General features: G+C 35.2%; 1 protein-coding gene across 2 annotated transcripts; it reads right to left on the bottom strand.

Annotated features, from left to right (window-relative positions):
* Nucleotides 1–1,962: 1,962 nt before the first annotated feature.
* On the bottom strand, nt 1,963–8,375 carry LOC139896311 (DNA repair protein UVH3). Of its 2 annotated transcripts, none has more exons than XM_071878932.1 (15): nt 8,176–8,375; nt 7,834–8,084; nt 7,218–7,393; nt 6,976–7,129; nt 6,777–6,854; nt 6,631–6,684; nt 6,363–6,547; nt 4,457–6,287; nt 4,163–4,357; nt 3,990–4,075; nt 3,669–3,897; nt 3,450–3,586; nt 3,284–3,368; nt 2,792–3,196; nt 1,963–2,706 (listed from the first exon to the last, which is right to left on the bottom strand). In XM_071878932.1, exons 1-15 carry the CDS (start codon nt 8,261–8,263, stop codon nt 2,200–2,202), a joined length of 4,461 nt encoding a protein of 1,486 aa, XP_071735033.1. In that variant the 5' UTR covers nt 8,264–8,375; the 3' UTR covers nt 1,963–2,199. The 2 variants fall into 2 exon arrangements, with proteins under 2 accessions (XP_071735033.1, XP_071735034.1); XM_071878933.1 differs by having other exon boundaries at nt 8,026–8,084.
* Between the last annotated feature and the right edge of the window lie 9,274 nt (nt 8,376–17,649).

Genomic DNA, 17,649 nt, shown 5'->3' with positions numbered 1-17,649 from the left:
GTCCGACTAAGAAACTCATCAGCTGAACATTTCATCAAACACCTAAAATGCATATTAAACATTTCACATCCAATCATAAGAGATAATATTGGTTGTCATTTTACTTTAAAACTATAAATTAAAATATAAATTTAAAATTAGTTTTCTTCTGCCTAGCTTTTATACCTTCTCGTACTCAATTCAAAATAATTAATTAAAATAGTTCAAAATTATTTAATTTTAATAATTAAAATAATTATATATAAGATTTAATAATAATAATTAATTAATAAGATTTAATTTTAATTCAAAATTATTTAGATTAATGACATCACCCATCATGTTTAGATTTTTTTTTTTTTGAATTTTTCTTAACAAATGAATTAACCTAATAATGACATTATCATGGTAAGATTTTAATATTAACTATAGATACAAATAACGTGTTCCAAATATATATATATATATATATATATATATATATATATATATATATATATATATATATATATATATATATATATATATATATATATATATATATGGGAAGATCAATGGGGAAGTAACCAATCGGGGGGAAGCGGGGGAAGCAAAAAAAAAAAATTTCATTTTTTTTTGAAATTTTTTTTTCCGGCATCAAGATCACACGAAAATATGGACATTTAGAAGAGACACTTCGTGATGAATGTTATTCTTTAGGCGGAAAAACGATCGACAAAAATAACATTCAAGATAATATTGTTCGTGAAGAATATGAACGTTTTTTTTTCCATGTTTTGTGAAGTAAAATTTAGCCCGATTTAGAGTTTAGGGTTTGGTGTTTTGGGTTTATTCCATAAACTCAAACACCAAACCCTAAACCCTAAACCCTAAACCCTAAACTCTAAACCGTTCGTGTTAAAAACTCAATCTAAATCCTAAATCTAAACCCTAAACCCTAAATTTCTAAACCCTAATATCTAAACCCTATAAACCATAATATCTAAACCCTAATATCTAAACCCCAATAGCTAAAATCTCAACATACGCTCGAAAAACACGATAATTGTTATATATTACTTCTTCGAGCGTTTTTCCGCCAAAATAAAAACATTTATCACAAAGTGTCTCTACTAAATGTTCATATTTTCATCTCATCTATAATGTTCGTGAACAAGGTTTTTTCAAAAAACGAAAAAAAAAGTTTTTGCTTCCCCCCGCTTCCCCCCGATTGGTTACTTCCCTCTTGATCCTACCACTATATATATATATATATATATATATATATATATATATATATATATATATATATATATATATATATATATATTGATCCCCTAAATCTTACAAACAAATAAATGGATACAAGTGACCCATGATACACTTACGTTATATTTACCATATTAAAACAATTTTATCTAATTTTAAAATAAACCAATTAAACTAACATAGTGAACAACTTTATGCAATATGTCATATGTAGAACATATATACAAAAAAATAGTGCTCCAATATTCGGCTTATTTGGGAAATTCAACTTTTCCAATTAGAACCAAAACAAATCCAAAAATCAAAATGATTATAATTTTCAACCAAACCAATAAAAAAATCAGATATTCGAACCATATAATCGTTCAAATAATTGGATTATTATATGTATAGAAAGTAAACACCCTACGTGGCAGTAAGATTGCATACGGCTAAATTTAATTGTATGCGAGTTTGTATACATAAAAATTATACACGCGATACATGACTGAAGACGAAGTAACATTTCGTGCACAACTAGTCGACTTTTTTTCCATTATAAATTGAGTCACGTGTATCACAACTTATTTACATGTTTGTTTAACAAGGTTCATGTTCTGCATCATTCATACATGATAACTTAGAGCTACTTCTAGAATAAATTGGATTTGACCTAGACAAGTACTCTGTATTTGGTTTCTGAACAATAGAGGTTAACTATAAAGAAAATATGTACCGAATGTGTATAGTTCAAGGATTATTGTTCCCTTTAATGTACAATTAAGGATCATATAACGGTATATACATCATCATTTTAACATGTCTTGACCTGATCACACCTGATCATAGTTACTTCACAAAAATTTAAGATTACGTTGGTGACTACTTTTAAAATGCAAAAGAGGCTAATTATAAGTCGATATTGATCACACCATTACAATTTATAACTTACTAACATAGACTGAGTCATATGAACTCAAGATATACAATGACTCATACCTTCTTCCGTTTTCTTTTCAAATTGGGCATGGCAGACAAGAAACTTACCGGTCTAATCCCATCATCGTCTTCTTCATTAATCCTCTGTAACCCAGTCAACGCTAAACGAGTTGAACCATCTGGGCTAATAGATGCTTCTACCTCCCCTTCGTTGGCTGCTGCTTCGGTTGATGGGCTAAAACCAGATACTCCTGGCTCCTTTTCACCCTCATCCTCATCCAAACAAAACCCACCACCCATTTTGAGGTACTCTAAATCTGCCTGAGAGCTGTCTTGATCCTTTTGACACCAATCATGATCCAAGTCAGCCTTATCAGGGTTGATTTCGTTACCTGATGATGGGAGTTCAGGATCATTACTCACGCCAACACTTGTAGCCGCAGAAGTGACGAAAGTCTCTTCCTGCTCGATAGGCTCTTCACTGCCATCAACTTCTGCATGATCATGATCTTCTTGTGTTGTAGGTTCGGAGTATACCACCGGCTTCTTAACACGTTTTGACTGACAAAACCACATACAATGATCAGGAGATTATACACAGGGAAATTTGAAAGAGAATCTCGCAGGAAATAACATTAGATTGTACCTTTCGTACACCTTGTGTATGTTCAGGAGGCACACCTGCCACGTCATCACTATCCGAACTCGTACTGGAAAGTTCTAGATTATTATTGTTTTTTCTCTTTCCGTTTCCAACTGATCGACCTCTTCCTCGGCCTCTGCCTCTACCACTCGAAGCTCTTTTGGTGTTCTTCTTGTGTACCTCTGGAGTTAACGATTCTAAATTCTCATTAGCCGTGGACTCGTCTCTAACCTCTGCGTTTTTTATTTCTTTTCTCTTTTTTCCACTGGATGGATGAACTTCATCATGATCCAACAACTCTAAGCTTTTGCTCCCTGTTATTCCTTTGACAGCTTTGCTCATTCTCTTGCTACGAATTTTCGCAAATCTCTCATTAAAAGTGTAAAATGCTTCCAATCGCAATTGAGTCTGCACATGTCAAATTGTCAATCATCCACGTGAGTAATTTGTGGTCAATTTTTCACTTTAGATCAACTTATACAAATAAAGAGCTACCTCGTGTTTGTTGTACTCTTTTAAAACAGGTTGCAGCAACTCATCTGCCTTTTGTACACCCCATCCAAACTTTTCCGCGCACAATCTGTACATAAACAAAGATAAGATCATTAAAAACAAAATAATTCATACTTTTATGTGACACCCTGCAACAATTAATACTCACTTGCGAAGAACAAAAAGATCTGGCTTTCCCCACGAAAACGGCTCTGTTGACTTGTCAACTTGTGGAGAAGCATATGCGGAAACCACTGCATCACTTGGGAATGTAGAAGGAATATGCCAATTTTTGCTTACGTTTCTCTGTAATAATTCAAATCAAAACATATGCCAATGAAGAAACAAAAAAGCAAACTTGAACGATTTTAATTTGAAGAATAATTACATGTTTATCCATAAAAATTTGCTTCATCATGTCTTTGCCATCATCTAATGTAGATGCTTCTTCCGCACTATTATTCGATCCTTTCTTCCTCGTACTCGACTTTTCTTTACCACCGACCTTTCCAAGTATACTTGGATCTGGTGATTCTATCCACTCACGAAACTTATGAAGACCATCTTCCTCTGGAAATGCATTTATTACTTCCACCGCATTCACAATGCCAATACCGCTACAGAATCGATACAAATGATATATATGTCAGGCGCATATATATCGAATAATTATTTCAATGAATTATAGTCTACTTTGTATAAATCTTACCTGATACCTTCGGTGTAATCACTACCCAGGAGCATGGCCATACGGATCAACTTCTCACGTGTTAAGCCTAGCTCTGATTCTATGTCCTGAAAAGTCCGTTAAACATGCATCAGGTTGTCTTCAAAAAATGCCTAAATCTAGCTTACGTGATAGTGCTAATCACACATTCATACCTTCATGAAGTAAGTCTCTACATATTTTCTATCATCAAATATGTTCTTGTAGACAGTTCGTGCCCCAAACAACAACACATCGGAGTCATCAGTAACAACACCATCAACAAGGTTCTCCAGTTCCATTAACGCACATTGAGCTTCGGCTTCCATTGGGGCAATGATATATGGCAAGCCAAACATTTGAAGAAGTTCCTATAATCAAAATACACAATACACATTATAAATTATATCTATATAAGTATTTTAATAAGTATTTTAATAAGTATTTTGACCTCGAGCTATAGTGCTTACCTGGCATTCTGCAAACATCTCACCACTTACAGACTCTGCATTACGCTCAAGCCTTCTCTGTTCATCACCCAAATCATCGCGTTCCTTGCTCAAATTTGTCATTTCCTCTTCCAAACCAGCCTTTGTAATTTCAACCTGTTCCTCGCTCATGTCATTGAATATAAACCCGCTGACATCATCTTTCCTTTGCTCAAAAATAATATTACTATCCTTTTCCTCACTGACATTCTGTACAACATCAAAATCGTATTTTGATTCCTTAACAGTTTCATCAGGTTCCAGTGTCTCTGGAACATGTTCAGTGACTTTGTCCTCTTCTTGTTTAGAGCCATCAAGAGTAACATCGCGCTTGCTAACATCAGGTGATTTTGAAATATAAGTTGAAGATAAGTTGTTCAACGTATTGAGAGTCTCATTACTTGGATCAACTTCATGCCTTTTAGTTGGAATCACCATATCCACATGTCCAGTTTCTCCTTGAGAATTTCGATCATCACTTGCAGCTTTCATCGATAGATCATGGTGGTATTTTTGATCACTTACATATGACGTTTCCATCTGCACGTCCATTGTATTTGGATCATTTTTGGCCAAGATTATCTTGGCTTCATCCACATCGTCCAAGGAAAATCTTGAAGCTGATGGCTTCTCAATATCCATGCTTTGTCTAATTGCTCCCTGAAGATCTGCATCTTCCATTAAAACACCTTCTGAATCAACTTTCACGTGCCCAACTTCATGTGCAGAGCTTGACTCGGGATTATCACTAGGTCCATCCTCCCATTCCACCTCACTTTCAACATTTATACTATTTCCCTCTTCTTTTTCAAACCCTGAAAGAGTCATAGTAGGATTCACCGTAACCACATCTCCACTTTCAAATTTAGAATTCGGATGATCACTTGCAGCTTTTATTGAATGTTGAACGTGGTATTTTTCATGGCTTTGAAACGATGTTTCCATTTGCACTTCCGACGAGCTTAGAGCCTTTGAAGTAGTGGTCTCCAACTGGGAATTAAAAGGCTTCTCTTTTATCATAGTCTCATCCGCATACACAAATAACTTGTCAGATGATGTCTCGATATCTATGTTTTCGTCATCTTTAAACTTGTCAGGTGCATACGATGTATCTTCCATACTTCGTCTAATAGCTTCCTGAAGATCTGCTTCTTCTATTAACTCACCTTTTGAAACAGCTTCCACATGCTCAACTGCACGTGCAGAACTCAACACATGATTATCAGAAGGTCCATCCTCCCATTCCACCTCACTTTCGTCACTTATAACAGGCATTCCCTCTTCCCATTCACAATCTGTAAGAGTATCGGTAGCTTGTTTCTCAGGTAACAACGGATCACCTGACACAATATTAGCAAATACATCATCATCACTGTCAACAGATTGATGCTCATTATCTTCATCAACGGACACCTCTATGGATATACCACCAAGTGGCACATACTCGTGATTTGCTTCTTTAGAACTTTCTGGAAGTTTAACTGAAAATGCAGTCGCTTTGCCATGGCCAATCCGATTACTCGACTTACTACTAGGTTCAATCGTATCATGTTCCATCTCTTTCATCAGATCTAAATTCCTCTGCAGATCACGAGTCATTTGAATTCCCATTGCTTTCATCTTGCTCTTTCGTACACGACCCCTCTCATCCCTGTATGTCTCAACATCTTCATTTAATTCCTTCCTGGGTTCATTCAAGAACGCCTCGATTGCACTGTTGGATTTATTGGAAGACAAAAAACCTTTATCGAATTTTGTTGCTGTCTGGCTTTGCACGTTGCTGTTCGTCTCTACTCCAGCAGATGTGAGGGATCTACATAGCAAAGCACGTTACAACAATCGAAACCACAAGGGGCAACTGTAAGTTTGTCACCGACTAAATACTCACTGTCTATTTCCAGTGAAAGAAGATGAAAAGATGAATTCTCTGTTTGCTTCAGACGCTATCCGTGAAGTCTGAACGCCATCGACACCCCTTCCACCTGCTGCTTTCTGCACTTCATTAATCTCCCTACGAAAGGCGACTGTTTTAAGATAAGCTTCTATTTGCATTTCAGAAAATCGTGCAGGGGCCTACATATACACAGATAAATGTAATTTGGAAACTACTTAAGGGGAAACAAAACATCCAGCCACCATACTGAAAAAAATAATACCTTTTTGACTTTCTGGTACTTTTGTCGGTTTTCTGCCATCAACCTCTCTCTCATCTACAAAATCAAGGTCATAATTAGGATAAATCAATCAAGTTAAAAAGTTTGAACACACCAAATACATGATCGATGTTAATGTAAGCACTTACTTGCACAAGAAGATCAAGTTGCATAGAAGGTGGTAAAGAAGCTAACACAGCTGGATCAACCTTCCCTTGCAGTGTTGGCTGTAAAACCAATCCATAGGTAGGATTTATATTTATATAGACATGAACGAACAATGTATACTAACTCGATTCAACTGTAGCTTTTATAACAGCTAATTTTAATCATCAAGAAGTAACTTACAAGTATCATCTCCTCTTCTTCATCATCATCATCATCATCATCATCATCATCATCGTCGTTTTCATCCTCGGCATCTGGAAGAATCTCAGCACCTGATGTTGATGCTTCCCCTAAAGAAACTCCACCTTCTTCTGCCTCAATCGACGCTGCCAACCTTTACAAAAAATAGAATCACATCATCCAAATCCATGCTACAATAACAAAAGGCGTACATTAATCCGAAGCTACAATGACGTACTTACATTGCATCTAAAGCTACTTGATCAAAATCTTTCGTAGCCGATGAATTTGTATCTTTAGCATTCTCGACAACATCAGTCGTTTCATCGGTAATCACTCTTTTTCCCTTATCAGCATGATTACTCATTCTCTGTTTCTCTAACTCATTTGCCAATTCTTTCAACCTCATTGCCTTAATCTATATATAATCATACAATCAACTCATGAAACAATAATATTTTTTGGACAACAGTTAGTTTGGGATCACCCAGGGACTTAACCACCCACGCGATCATCTCCCACAGTTGCTATACCCGCCCCCCAACTGCGTGCCCAAGAGGAAACCCGCACCAATCCCATACAGGGCATGGACAGTAAAATCCCCTCCCGTTACCCCAACACGATGTGGGAAAGGTGCCACGGGCGGTACTTCATGGCAGGAATAAAATTGTGAGTTAATATGTAGCCAAATGGGGTCGAACTCCTTACCTCTTACCTCCCCTAAAGGAGGGAGGCCAATACCGCGGGACCACATCACAACTTCAAACAATAATATCATATTACGGAGTATTAAACATAAAAAGAACCCTAAACTTTAGTCATAAACACGGTAAATGGGAGTATTAATCAATAACTCACATGATTTAGTAGTAACTTTTCAGCAGTTTTACGGATTTTAGCTTGCGCATTCTCGCGCTGCCTTCTACGTGCAATTACAGTTCGCCGTTTTAACGCAGGCGTTGCACCATCAAATACAAATACAGGTTTGGTTCGTAGAAACAGTAGTTTACATATTCGACGAAAAAACCCTAAAATATGTGCATTTCTCACCATTTCACCGCGCTCGTCTCGCATAGCTTTCATGAATTGTACCATCCATATGCTTGCATCTGTGTTAATTGAATTAGTTAGTTGATTAAAGCTGTTTACAGAGTATATTATTTGAAATTGAAAATTAGGTTTAGTGATAGAAAGTGAAACCGATTGCAAGTCGTTTGCCGGCTAGGGTTTCGACGGAGACACGTCGGCCGACGGGGGATAAAAGGTCCCACAGACCGTGAACTCCCATGTTATTCTACTCCTTTTGCTGATTAACGATCGATTCAGTCAATGGTTGCCGCCAAATTCTTGAGGGGTTATGAAGAGCTACGTGTGTTGAAACGACACCGTGTTGCAATGTTCCCGTTTTTGCACACGTTGAAACAACGGTAGCACCGCTTTGTTTTCCAATATAACCCGACCCGATGGTGTCCCGACCCATCATTTTTAACAATTTGACCCATCATTACCTTTACCTTTACACTAAAGGCGCTCCAGGTTTTGGTCGCCTGAAGAGAGCCACAACGACATCACTAAAAAAAAAAAAAAAAACCAACCCCCAAACCTTTTAACAACTTCCAAGCCCACCCCCTAAAAGAGGGACCCAAAATGTAACCTCAACATTCTAATTCTAATTAAAATACTAAAATAAACTCCACCAATTTTTTAACGGATCGTATCTTCCCGCTCGCCGCACGTTAAATTTTTCCGACATCACCGTTCAACTCGAAATATTTTTACGAACACAACGCGACTAACTATAGGCGAAACGGACGTTTTTCAAAAAACGCTAAATATTTCGAGCTATTTTTTATACCTATACATACACGTATAACAAAAACTCAAACTAACTACATCATATCGATAATTTCGTCTCTCTTTTTACGCAATCTTTATGGCGTTAAAAACGAGCAGACCATTAGGTATAATAGGTATTAACCACATGTATCCAAACACACCCGTTGTAAAGCATTTTTAATTCTGTAAATACATAACGTTACGTTAACAATGAATATGTAACTCGAAATGCCCCGCAACATCGCGCGGGCTACTTTTACTAGTTTGAAACAATTAAATATTTTAAGAATTTTTCTAAACATCTGTAAAAACCCGTCCTTATCCATCTGGACAAAATCTTCAACATTTGGTCCCATTGCGATGATCGACCCCAAATAATGTCCTTAAAATGAGCATATGCACAGCGGAAGACTTAATTCGTACCTGAGAATAAACATGCTTTAAAACGTCAACATAAAGTTGGTGAGTTATAGGTTTAACCTATATATATCAAATCGTAACAATAGACTACAAGATTTCATATTTCAATACACATCCCATACATAGAGATAAAAATCATTCATATGGTGAACACCTGGTAACCGACATTAACAAGATGCATATATAAGAATATCCCCATCATTCCGGGACACCCTTCGGATATGATATAAATTTCGAAGTACTAAAGCATCCGGTACTTTGGATGGGGTTTGTTAGGCCCAATAGATCTATCTTTAGGATTCGCGTCAATTAGGGTGTCTGTTCCCTAATTCTTAGATTACCAGACTTAATAAAAAGGGGCATATTCGATTTCGATAATTCAACCATAGAATGTAGTTTCACGTACTTGTGTCTATTTTGTAAATCATTTATAAAACAGCGCATGTATTCTCAGTTCCAAAATATATATATGGTTTGAGTTGTGATCAATACTGAGACCGGTGCACGGGTCACGATACGTATTATTTAATTCGAATAATATATATTAAATTATATATGAATTTATTGGACCATTGGACAATCGGACTATTGGACTGCTAACTTTGGACGATTAAAATGGATTAAAATATTGATTATAACATATGAAACTAAACAATTCTTCAAGTTTGCCACTTGATTTCATCTTAAACCTCATTCGTATCTTGATGATTACAATCCGCGTTCAAACCTATCATGATTCTTAAAAACACCTCGATCGAGAAGTTGAACCAGCCGCACCTCATCGACGGAAGAAAGATTTATGCATACAGTTATGCACCTGAAAAACTTTCGAAACCGAAGTTATAGTTAAAACGTATCCGCGTCGAATTCCTTATCATTCATTAGCAAAAACAACCTTACAATTCCTTTTCAAGAAGCTGATTTTGTCACAGCTCCACTTCGACTTCCCAGTAAGATTACTCTTATTATAACTTCGATATAAATACCTTGTCCTTTCACCATCGTTACCGGAGAACTTTTTATCCCACGACATCATCAGCAGATATACCAACAGCTCGTTATCTCTTCGACAAAATCCGCAATTAGTATTTTGAAATTCTCGCAGAACATCTTCAGTTATACCTACAACGTCTATCCCTAAGAATTTCATACTCCAAATGTGAAGCTCTGACAAACATCTTGAACTACAGATAACTCTTGAAATGCTGATGAAGCAGCAAAAACTATAAACGACTTTAACAGTCAAAAGTTTGACGATAAAGTACAGTATGTTGGTAAAGCTCAGAAAAAGAGAAGGTTGGGAACTGGAAAACGAATTGAGCAAAGTATGAAGGAGGCTGTGGACAAATCACAAAGAATAAGTTTGACTTCAAAGAATCCAAACGATTCAGTGCCTGCTGAAACCATTAGTAAGAACCCTACTCATTATTTTAAACCTTTCCAGATGATATTCTCATCATCATCATCTTATCTTAGATATTATAAGATATCTTCATATCTTCCGTTATACATATTCTCCATACTTCTAGAGATATTTTCACAACTACTCTTATCCGGGATCAATTATCACTCCGTAACATCTGCGTTACAACATAAAAGAAACTGTGTTAGTTTCTAAGTTCTAAAACCTTAAAGCTTAAAATAGGAATGTTCTTAAGCAGTGTTGGGAACTGATGCATGAATTAGTATAATATAACGAAACTTGATCACCTTCATTATATTACAGTAAGTCATGTTGAGTTTCTAATGGAATGTGATGATTCACAGTACCATCATCATGTGCCATGTTACACGGCTCTTACATTCTATCCAATCTCCAAACATATTAGGAACATATCATCTTGATAGTTCTATTTTTCCAGAATATTCTGGTAATTTGACAATTCGAAACCATTCCCTTATCATTTCTTTCTAAAAACATTAGCAATGTTCATTCCAAATTTCATACCTACGAATTCCGGACCATTGCTCGTTTGACTCGAGGACGGGAAGAAGAAACGAAGGGATAGAGCCCCGCAATAGAAATTGGGGTAAAAGTCACAGCAAATAAGAGGAGATATTAACTGTGAATGACAATGATTATAGAAGACAGAAGCAGGAGCATCGAAGTATAAAGGAAGATATAAAACCCAATAATCACCCAGAATTTACAAATCGTGTATATCGATACAGATAGCAATATAAAGACACGGGAGAATTAGAAACACTATAAACACAAGAGTATAGTAGAAGTAAATGGATTCTTCTGGTGGTAGATGAAAAAGAAGAATGACAGATGTTAAAATTAAGAATATATCAAGGATCAGAATGGGATGAAGCATATTGACAAATGTCTTAAAATAGGAATTAAGGAGAAAGAGTAGAAGATGTGAGTTGAGGAAAACAAGAAAACGAAGGGGTGAATTTATAGAAAAACATCCGACAGAGAAATCGAAACAGATTGCCACATTAAATCAAAGAAGATCCTGATCACCGAAGAACCAAATCTTATTACGTAAGATTTTCCCTAAATCCCTTAAAACCCGGAAATCAATCCTAATCACGTCATCGGTTAAAACAATTCCATATTTACTCATTTCACTCTTTTGTGATAGCTTCACTCGTGCGCTTCACATGATTGAATCGTTTTATCTATATCTCTCGATACTGATAAAACTCCATTATGACCTCATATTCATCATGAAACCATCCTCATTACAATCTATAATGATCTCTATCAAATTTCGAGGACGAAATTTATTTAACGGGTAGGTACTGTCACGACCCGGAAAATTTCGACTAATTTTAAACGAAACTCTCGATACGATTTAATATTCTTGACACGATAAGAGAAATCTGTTAGGTTGAGTCTCAAAAATTTTGAACTGATTCATATATTCATTTAGTCTTTGACTGTTCCCGACGATTCACGAATAGATACATATATATTGGAATATAAATATAAATATATATAGTTATAATAATTATTATAAAATTATTAAAATGTAATAACTATAAATCAATTAAATTATGAAATATGTGCACATCATTATCAAATTATTATTCTTCTGTTTGTAAAAGTATTTGAATCGAATCTCAAAACTATAAGACAAGTGATAAACTACAAAATTCTATTGGAAGTTGATTTCAACTTTTACTTTATTTCTGTTCATGATTGCCATCATCTTTATACTGTTGTTATGCTCGATCAACTTACTGCACAAACCACAAACTATTATCTTATATATCTATCTATATATATATACACATACACTACATGACTTAAAACACCATAACACCATTTATTTTCTCTTCTCATTTAAGAACTACTATCAAAACCTCGTGCAATCTCACCATTTTATGCTTTGTATTCTCTAGTTCGTTTATGATCATGAAACCAACGCTAATCACCATCATCTCACTAGAAATTAATTCATCTTCTTTATATATATGTACAACACATACAGACACTAACAAACCCAAAACCAAACCTCTCTTGTGCCATCGAAACCGTTTAAAACACACCCACCTCTACGATTCATGGCCACCCAAATCACAACCACTAGTACGGCCCACCCTTCACCACTTCAACCGAGGACAAACACCACCACCGTATGTCACAAACCCTCGATTTCCATCACCACCGATCACCACAACAACGAACCCATTTGAACCATTGTTGCTGTGTTTATTTTTGGATTTGAACCACAACCACAACCACCCGTTACTTTCTGCTATCTCGGTAGTCCACACCCACCACCATCGTAAACAATCATCTCTCTCCCTCTCTACTTTTCTTTTTCTTTCCTTGTTGAAGACATGAAACCCATCTCATCACCTCAAAATATCCACAACCATCGTGAACCACCATTCTCCTCAACCACAACCGCCATCAATCACCCCCATGGCTAACCCATCGTTCCTGCTACTGCTACTGTTTGCTTCCTGTTTTTTTTTTACAGCCGTAAAACCTCCATGAAACCCCACTTCTCTCTCCTATATCTCTCTTCCTCTCTACTTGTAAACCCTCGCCACCTCACCATGATGAACCATCTTAATCCATCACTTGCAAACCGATACCACCACCTTCAAACTAATCGCCACCGGGAAAATTACCTTCAAACACCTATCACTTCCATTTAATCACCACTTCACCATCATCAAACCTTGAACAAAACCGCTGCCTTCTTCCATATTTTTCTTTCTTTCGAGTACAGCAGCTATTGCTGTAAATGTTTTTGTTTCTTTAAAATAAAGACTTAATGAATAATTGATGGATTAAGAAAGATGTGAAAATGATAACAAGATAAGGTGATGGGACAATTAATATCTTATTTACTCTGTGTATCGGTGGACTAATTCAATCATCACCATGACACCATCGCATATATATTACTTTATGTATCCACTTGCTGATTAAAGAATTTGTGGACCAAGGGATTGTCCCTTCTAGCTCACGAGCTAAATTAGGAAGTAGAAATTCATTATGGGCCGAGAATTGTAGGGAAGCCAGTCTTTTGGATGTAGAATAATCAAATAGATGGGTCATTTTAATGGATTGATGTTGGGTTGAAATAAAAAGCTGTTGGGCCAGACATCTATTTATGTGTTGGTCGACTTTTATGTTAAAAACAATCAAGATGTTTACGAAGATATACAAAACGATATAAATATAGACGATGAATATGGGGTTGTTGAGAATGATGATTGGTTATGATAATAAAGAAGAGTTGATATTATTATAATTGTGATTTTTATGTGTTATACTTGAGGTTGTGTAAGTATGATGGTGGTGGATGGATGATAAACATGATCATGGAAATAATGATGATCATAAATGATTATGATCATGGAATGTTGATTATAATAATCCCGATGGGTTTAAGGATGATAGATGATAGATGATATTGACAAAAGATGAATGATGATGGTAATTAAATGATGATGATGTATGATTATAGTTATTAGGATTATAATGATGAAGATGTTAAATGGTTTTATTAAACAGACGGTTAGACGGGTTCAATATATTTAAGGTAATAATAATAATAGCAAAACAATAAGCAGATCGATGATTAAGGATGTTATCGGGTTAGCGGGACGTCGCGGGTTTAAACCCAGACTTGGGCATTATTTTAAGAATTACTTCGTTAAGGTTCATGAATCGAGGCCAACCTTATACTTGATCAATGATGTTATATGTATTTTTACTACAAAATACATTAGGTGAGTATATAGTCCCTTTTAAACTCTAAATATTTTTTGGGCTGAGAATACATGCGCTGTTTTTTTTTTTATAAATGATTTACGTTATGGACACAAGTGATCAAAAATAAAATCTACGTTGAGTTGTACCATGGCATATTTTTTTATACTTGGTAGCTAATATTTACGTGAGGAGCGTAAACGCGAATCCTGTTGATAGATCTATCGGGCCTGACAACCCCAACCGGGCTGGACGACCAGTTTTAAACGGTTGCACAGTACTTCGTTTCTGTATACTACACTTGGTACGGTGTAGCGATTATTTAAGAATATGCTGCGATGATTTAAATGTTAAGTATGGTTACCAAGTGCTCAACTACTTTTACATATACTTGCGAGTGTATTATGTTTAAATATATGAAATCTTGTGGTCCATAGTTATAACGCTGCTAGCATCAAACCTATATCTCACCAACTTTATGTTGACGTTTTAATGCATGTTTATTCTCAGGTACGAATTAAGCCTTCCGCTGTGCATTAGCTCATACTAAAGACATTACTTGGTGTCGATCATCGCAATGGAACCAAATGTTGAAGACTTTGTCCAGGTGGATAAGGACGGGTCTTTACAACATCTTTAAGATTTTTGTACATGCTTATTTCATTTGTACATTCCTCATAACCACCTTACTAATTTCTTAATAACTACTCCACTAACTTGAAAGTACATTTTTTGATGCATACATTTTTTCTTAAATATAGCCCTAAGTGCTATTATTAGAAAATTCCATATTTTAATTTGATTAATTTTTTTTTAAGGAATCATTAAGTGTGGTCAATACACATCCAATCAAATCTTGTAACCAATAGCGGAGGGAGGAGGGTGGCTTGGGGATGTTGAGCCACCCTCAAGTGAACTATCGACACCAAAGTTAAATTTTTGTAAATTTGTTGTGAGCATCCCCTATCGAGTCATACTAGCTTTTTAATTCTCTAATTAAATTATCATTATCATTATCTTATCAATAAGTACATTAGCCAACATGAAGGAATAGTAACTTGAGTGACATAATGTTAAAGTCATCAATTTTGTCATTTAGTGTTTTTTTACGAAACTTAGATTTGTCGACTCAATTTTTTTGGCACAATGAAGTGGGCCAACCGGCCACTTCCTAGTTTTATTTATGGGCCATCACTCCATTTCGTATACGTGTCTTTTTTCAAGGGGGCCATTCATATTAAAGAGTCAAATGGTCAATACCTCAATTTTTATACCGAGTAAAAAATAAGTGTGGGTACCAACGAAGCAGTGCTTCAGTGGTACCAGTCACCTATGAACCCTGGGCCCGCGAGAATATGCCCTTTGCCAAAAATGAGGTGCAGGTTCGAATCCCTCCGGGAGCGATATTCAGCCTGCAAGTTCTCGTTGGGTATTGGGGGAGGTGCTTTACACGGTATACTTAGCCCTTACTGGGTGGGCGGTATAGGTGCCAAAGGCACACGGAGTCAGGATTTCTCCGCCAGATTAAACCTTTTTCCAAAAATAAGTGTGGATAGACATTGCATTGAATTTGTGAGTTTAGTTCTATTCTATTTTTTCTCTTTATAAGTTTCTTTAGTCTATGTAATCTTTAATCATTAATTGTGCTTAAGTTGGAGTATAAGTATTTTTACATGTATAATTTTATTCAATAATAATCTTAGTTTATTATTCTAATGTGTATGTGGATTACTTTTTTTTTTTTTTTTTTTTTGTCTATTTTTATTTGAATTATAATTATTAATTAATTGTCTTTAAGCTAAAGTATTAATTACATGTTCGACTTTAAATGTCATAGTACAATATCAAACAACTAAATTTTTAGAGTATGTATATACATAGTTAACTTATATAATTATTAAAAATATTTTGTAGGTTACTCAATGAAACAACGGATCGATGTGTGGTGGATACTAATCTATTTTTGTGATGATTTCTCTTGAAAAACCTTGTTCTTTTAATAAAAAAAAGATCGCGTTGTTATTACATCGGGATGCTTTGTTATCATCGATCGTTGATTACGTACAGAGAACGTCTATTAGTGATTGAGTGATTATATTGATTTTTAAGCATTTCCTATCATGAAATTCTGGCTTCGCCCCTGCTTGTAACACGTTGCCAAGTAAACACATACACAAAGTTGTTGCGAGAAAATTTCACCTTTACCTCTCCAAAACATGCACAAAGTTAAAGGAAAACCTCATGGAATTGAACATTGGGCAAGGAACACGATATCACTCCCTACGTTGACTCACCAGAAGCAAACACAAGGTTAGCACCCGATCAAAGGCTGAGTAATTTTAATAGTGTTCACTTAAATATATTAATTTAATATCAAAATAAAAATTAGTAGAAAATTATATATCTACGTAATATTCACAAAAGAATGTCGCAATAATTTGTGATTGTGATTAAAACTTATGAGAGAAAAATTATTGATGAATTTGGTCGATCAAAAGTAGCCCTTACTATGTAAACGTGAGTTTGGATTCGAAAGCTCAAAGCAACAGCTTTCCCGCATGTTGGAACTAGCATATATCATATCATTGTGTAGAATCCTTTATTTTGTGTCTCTGTAAGCATTCCTCTTTTATTAAATCCGTATAACAGATTATTATGTGAAAATGTTTTGATTAATATTATCGACTATAATCAACTCATGTCTTTTTTTTTTAGGTAGATTGTAATCGCTAACGGTATCATAGTATCTACATGATGAGTGAAAACTTATGATAACCTTTTTATGTCACTCAAAACAATCTTTTAGCATAGATATACCACGTTCAAAAACGACTTTATTTGTGTTCTTATACTTACTTATTATCTTTAAAGCATAATTTTATTTTCTGAATTATACACCCATCAATTAAAGCTTTAGAATGTGAGGCTAAGAAGTTAAACAAACTATCATTACATATTACTCCGTAATAACTTTAATTGATTGATTAAAATTATTGCTTCATTAATTTTTTTTTATATATTCTTATCATCAAAAATCAACAATAGAAAACATAACATTATTCATATTTGTTACAAAAATCTTCATTTCCAATTTCTTTCTCCTGTTGCATTCTCATTGTCTATCAAAAAAGAAACGTACAGAAAGCATAGGAATTAGGGTTAGGATTTGCAAATAAAAACCTAGCCAAATTGTATAAAGAATTCCTATTTGCACATTCATAGCGTCAATAACA

This window comes from Rutidosis leptorrhynchoides, chromosome 3 (genome assembly GCF_046630445.1).
Source record: "Rutidosis leptorrhynchoides isolate AG116_Rl617_1_P2 chromosome 3, CSIRO_AGI_Rlap_v1, whole genome shotgun sequence".
NCBI classification, from domain to species: domain Eukaryota; kingdom Viridiplantae; phylum Streptophyta; class Magnoliopsida; order Asterales; family Asteraceae; genus Rutidosis; species Rutidosis leptorrhynchoides.
Note: the sequence above shows the minus strand (reverse complement) of the source record. Positions and strands in the feature narration are given on the sequence as shown.

What these genes read in the sequence shown, in the direction of transcription:
- LOC139896311 (XM_071878932.1), bottom strand. Translation starts at nt 8,263, where the DNA reads ATGGGAGTTCACGGTCTGTGGGACCTTTTATCCCCCGTCGGCCGACGT. An exon ending in CGGCAAACGACTTGCAATCG is followed by an intron (nt 8,085 to 8,175) that starts GTTTCACTTTCT and finishes CAATTAACACAG; the next exon opens with ATGCAAGCATATGGATGGTA. An exon ending in ATACACAAGGTGTACGAAAG is followed by an intron (nt 2,707 to 2,791) that starts GTACAATCTAAT and finishes TGGTTTTGTCAG; the next exon opens with TCAAAACGTGTTAAGAAGCC.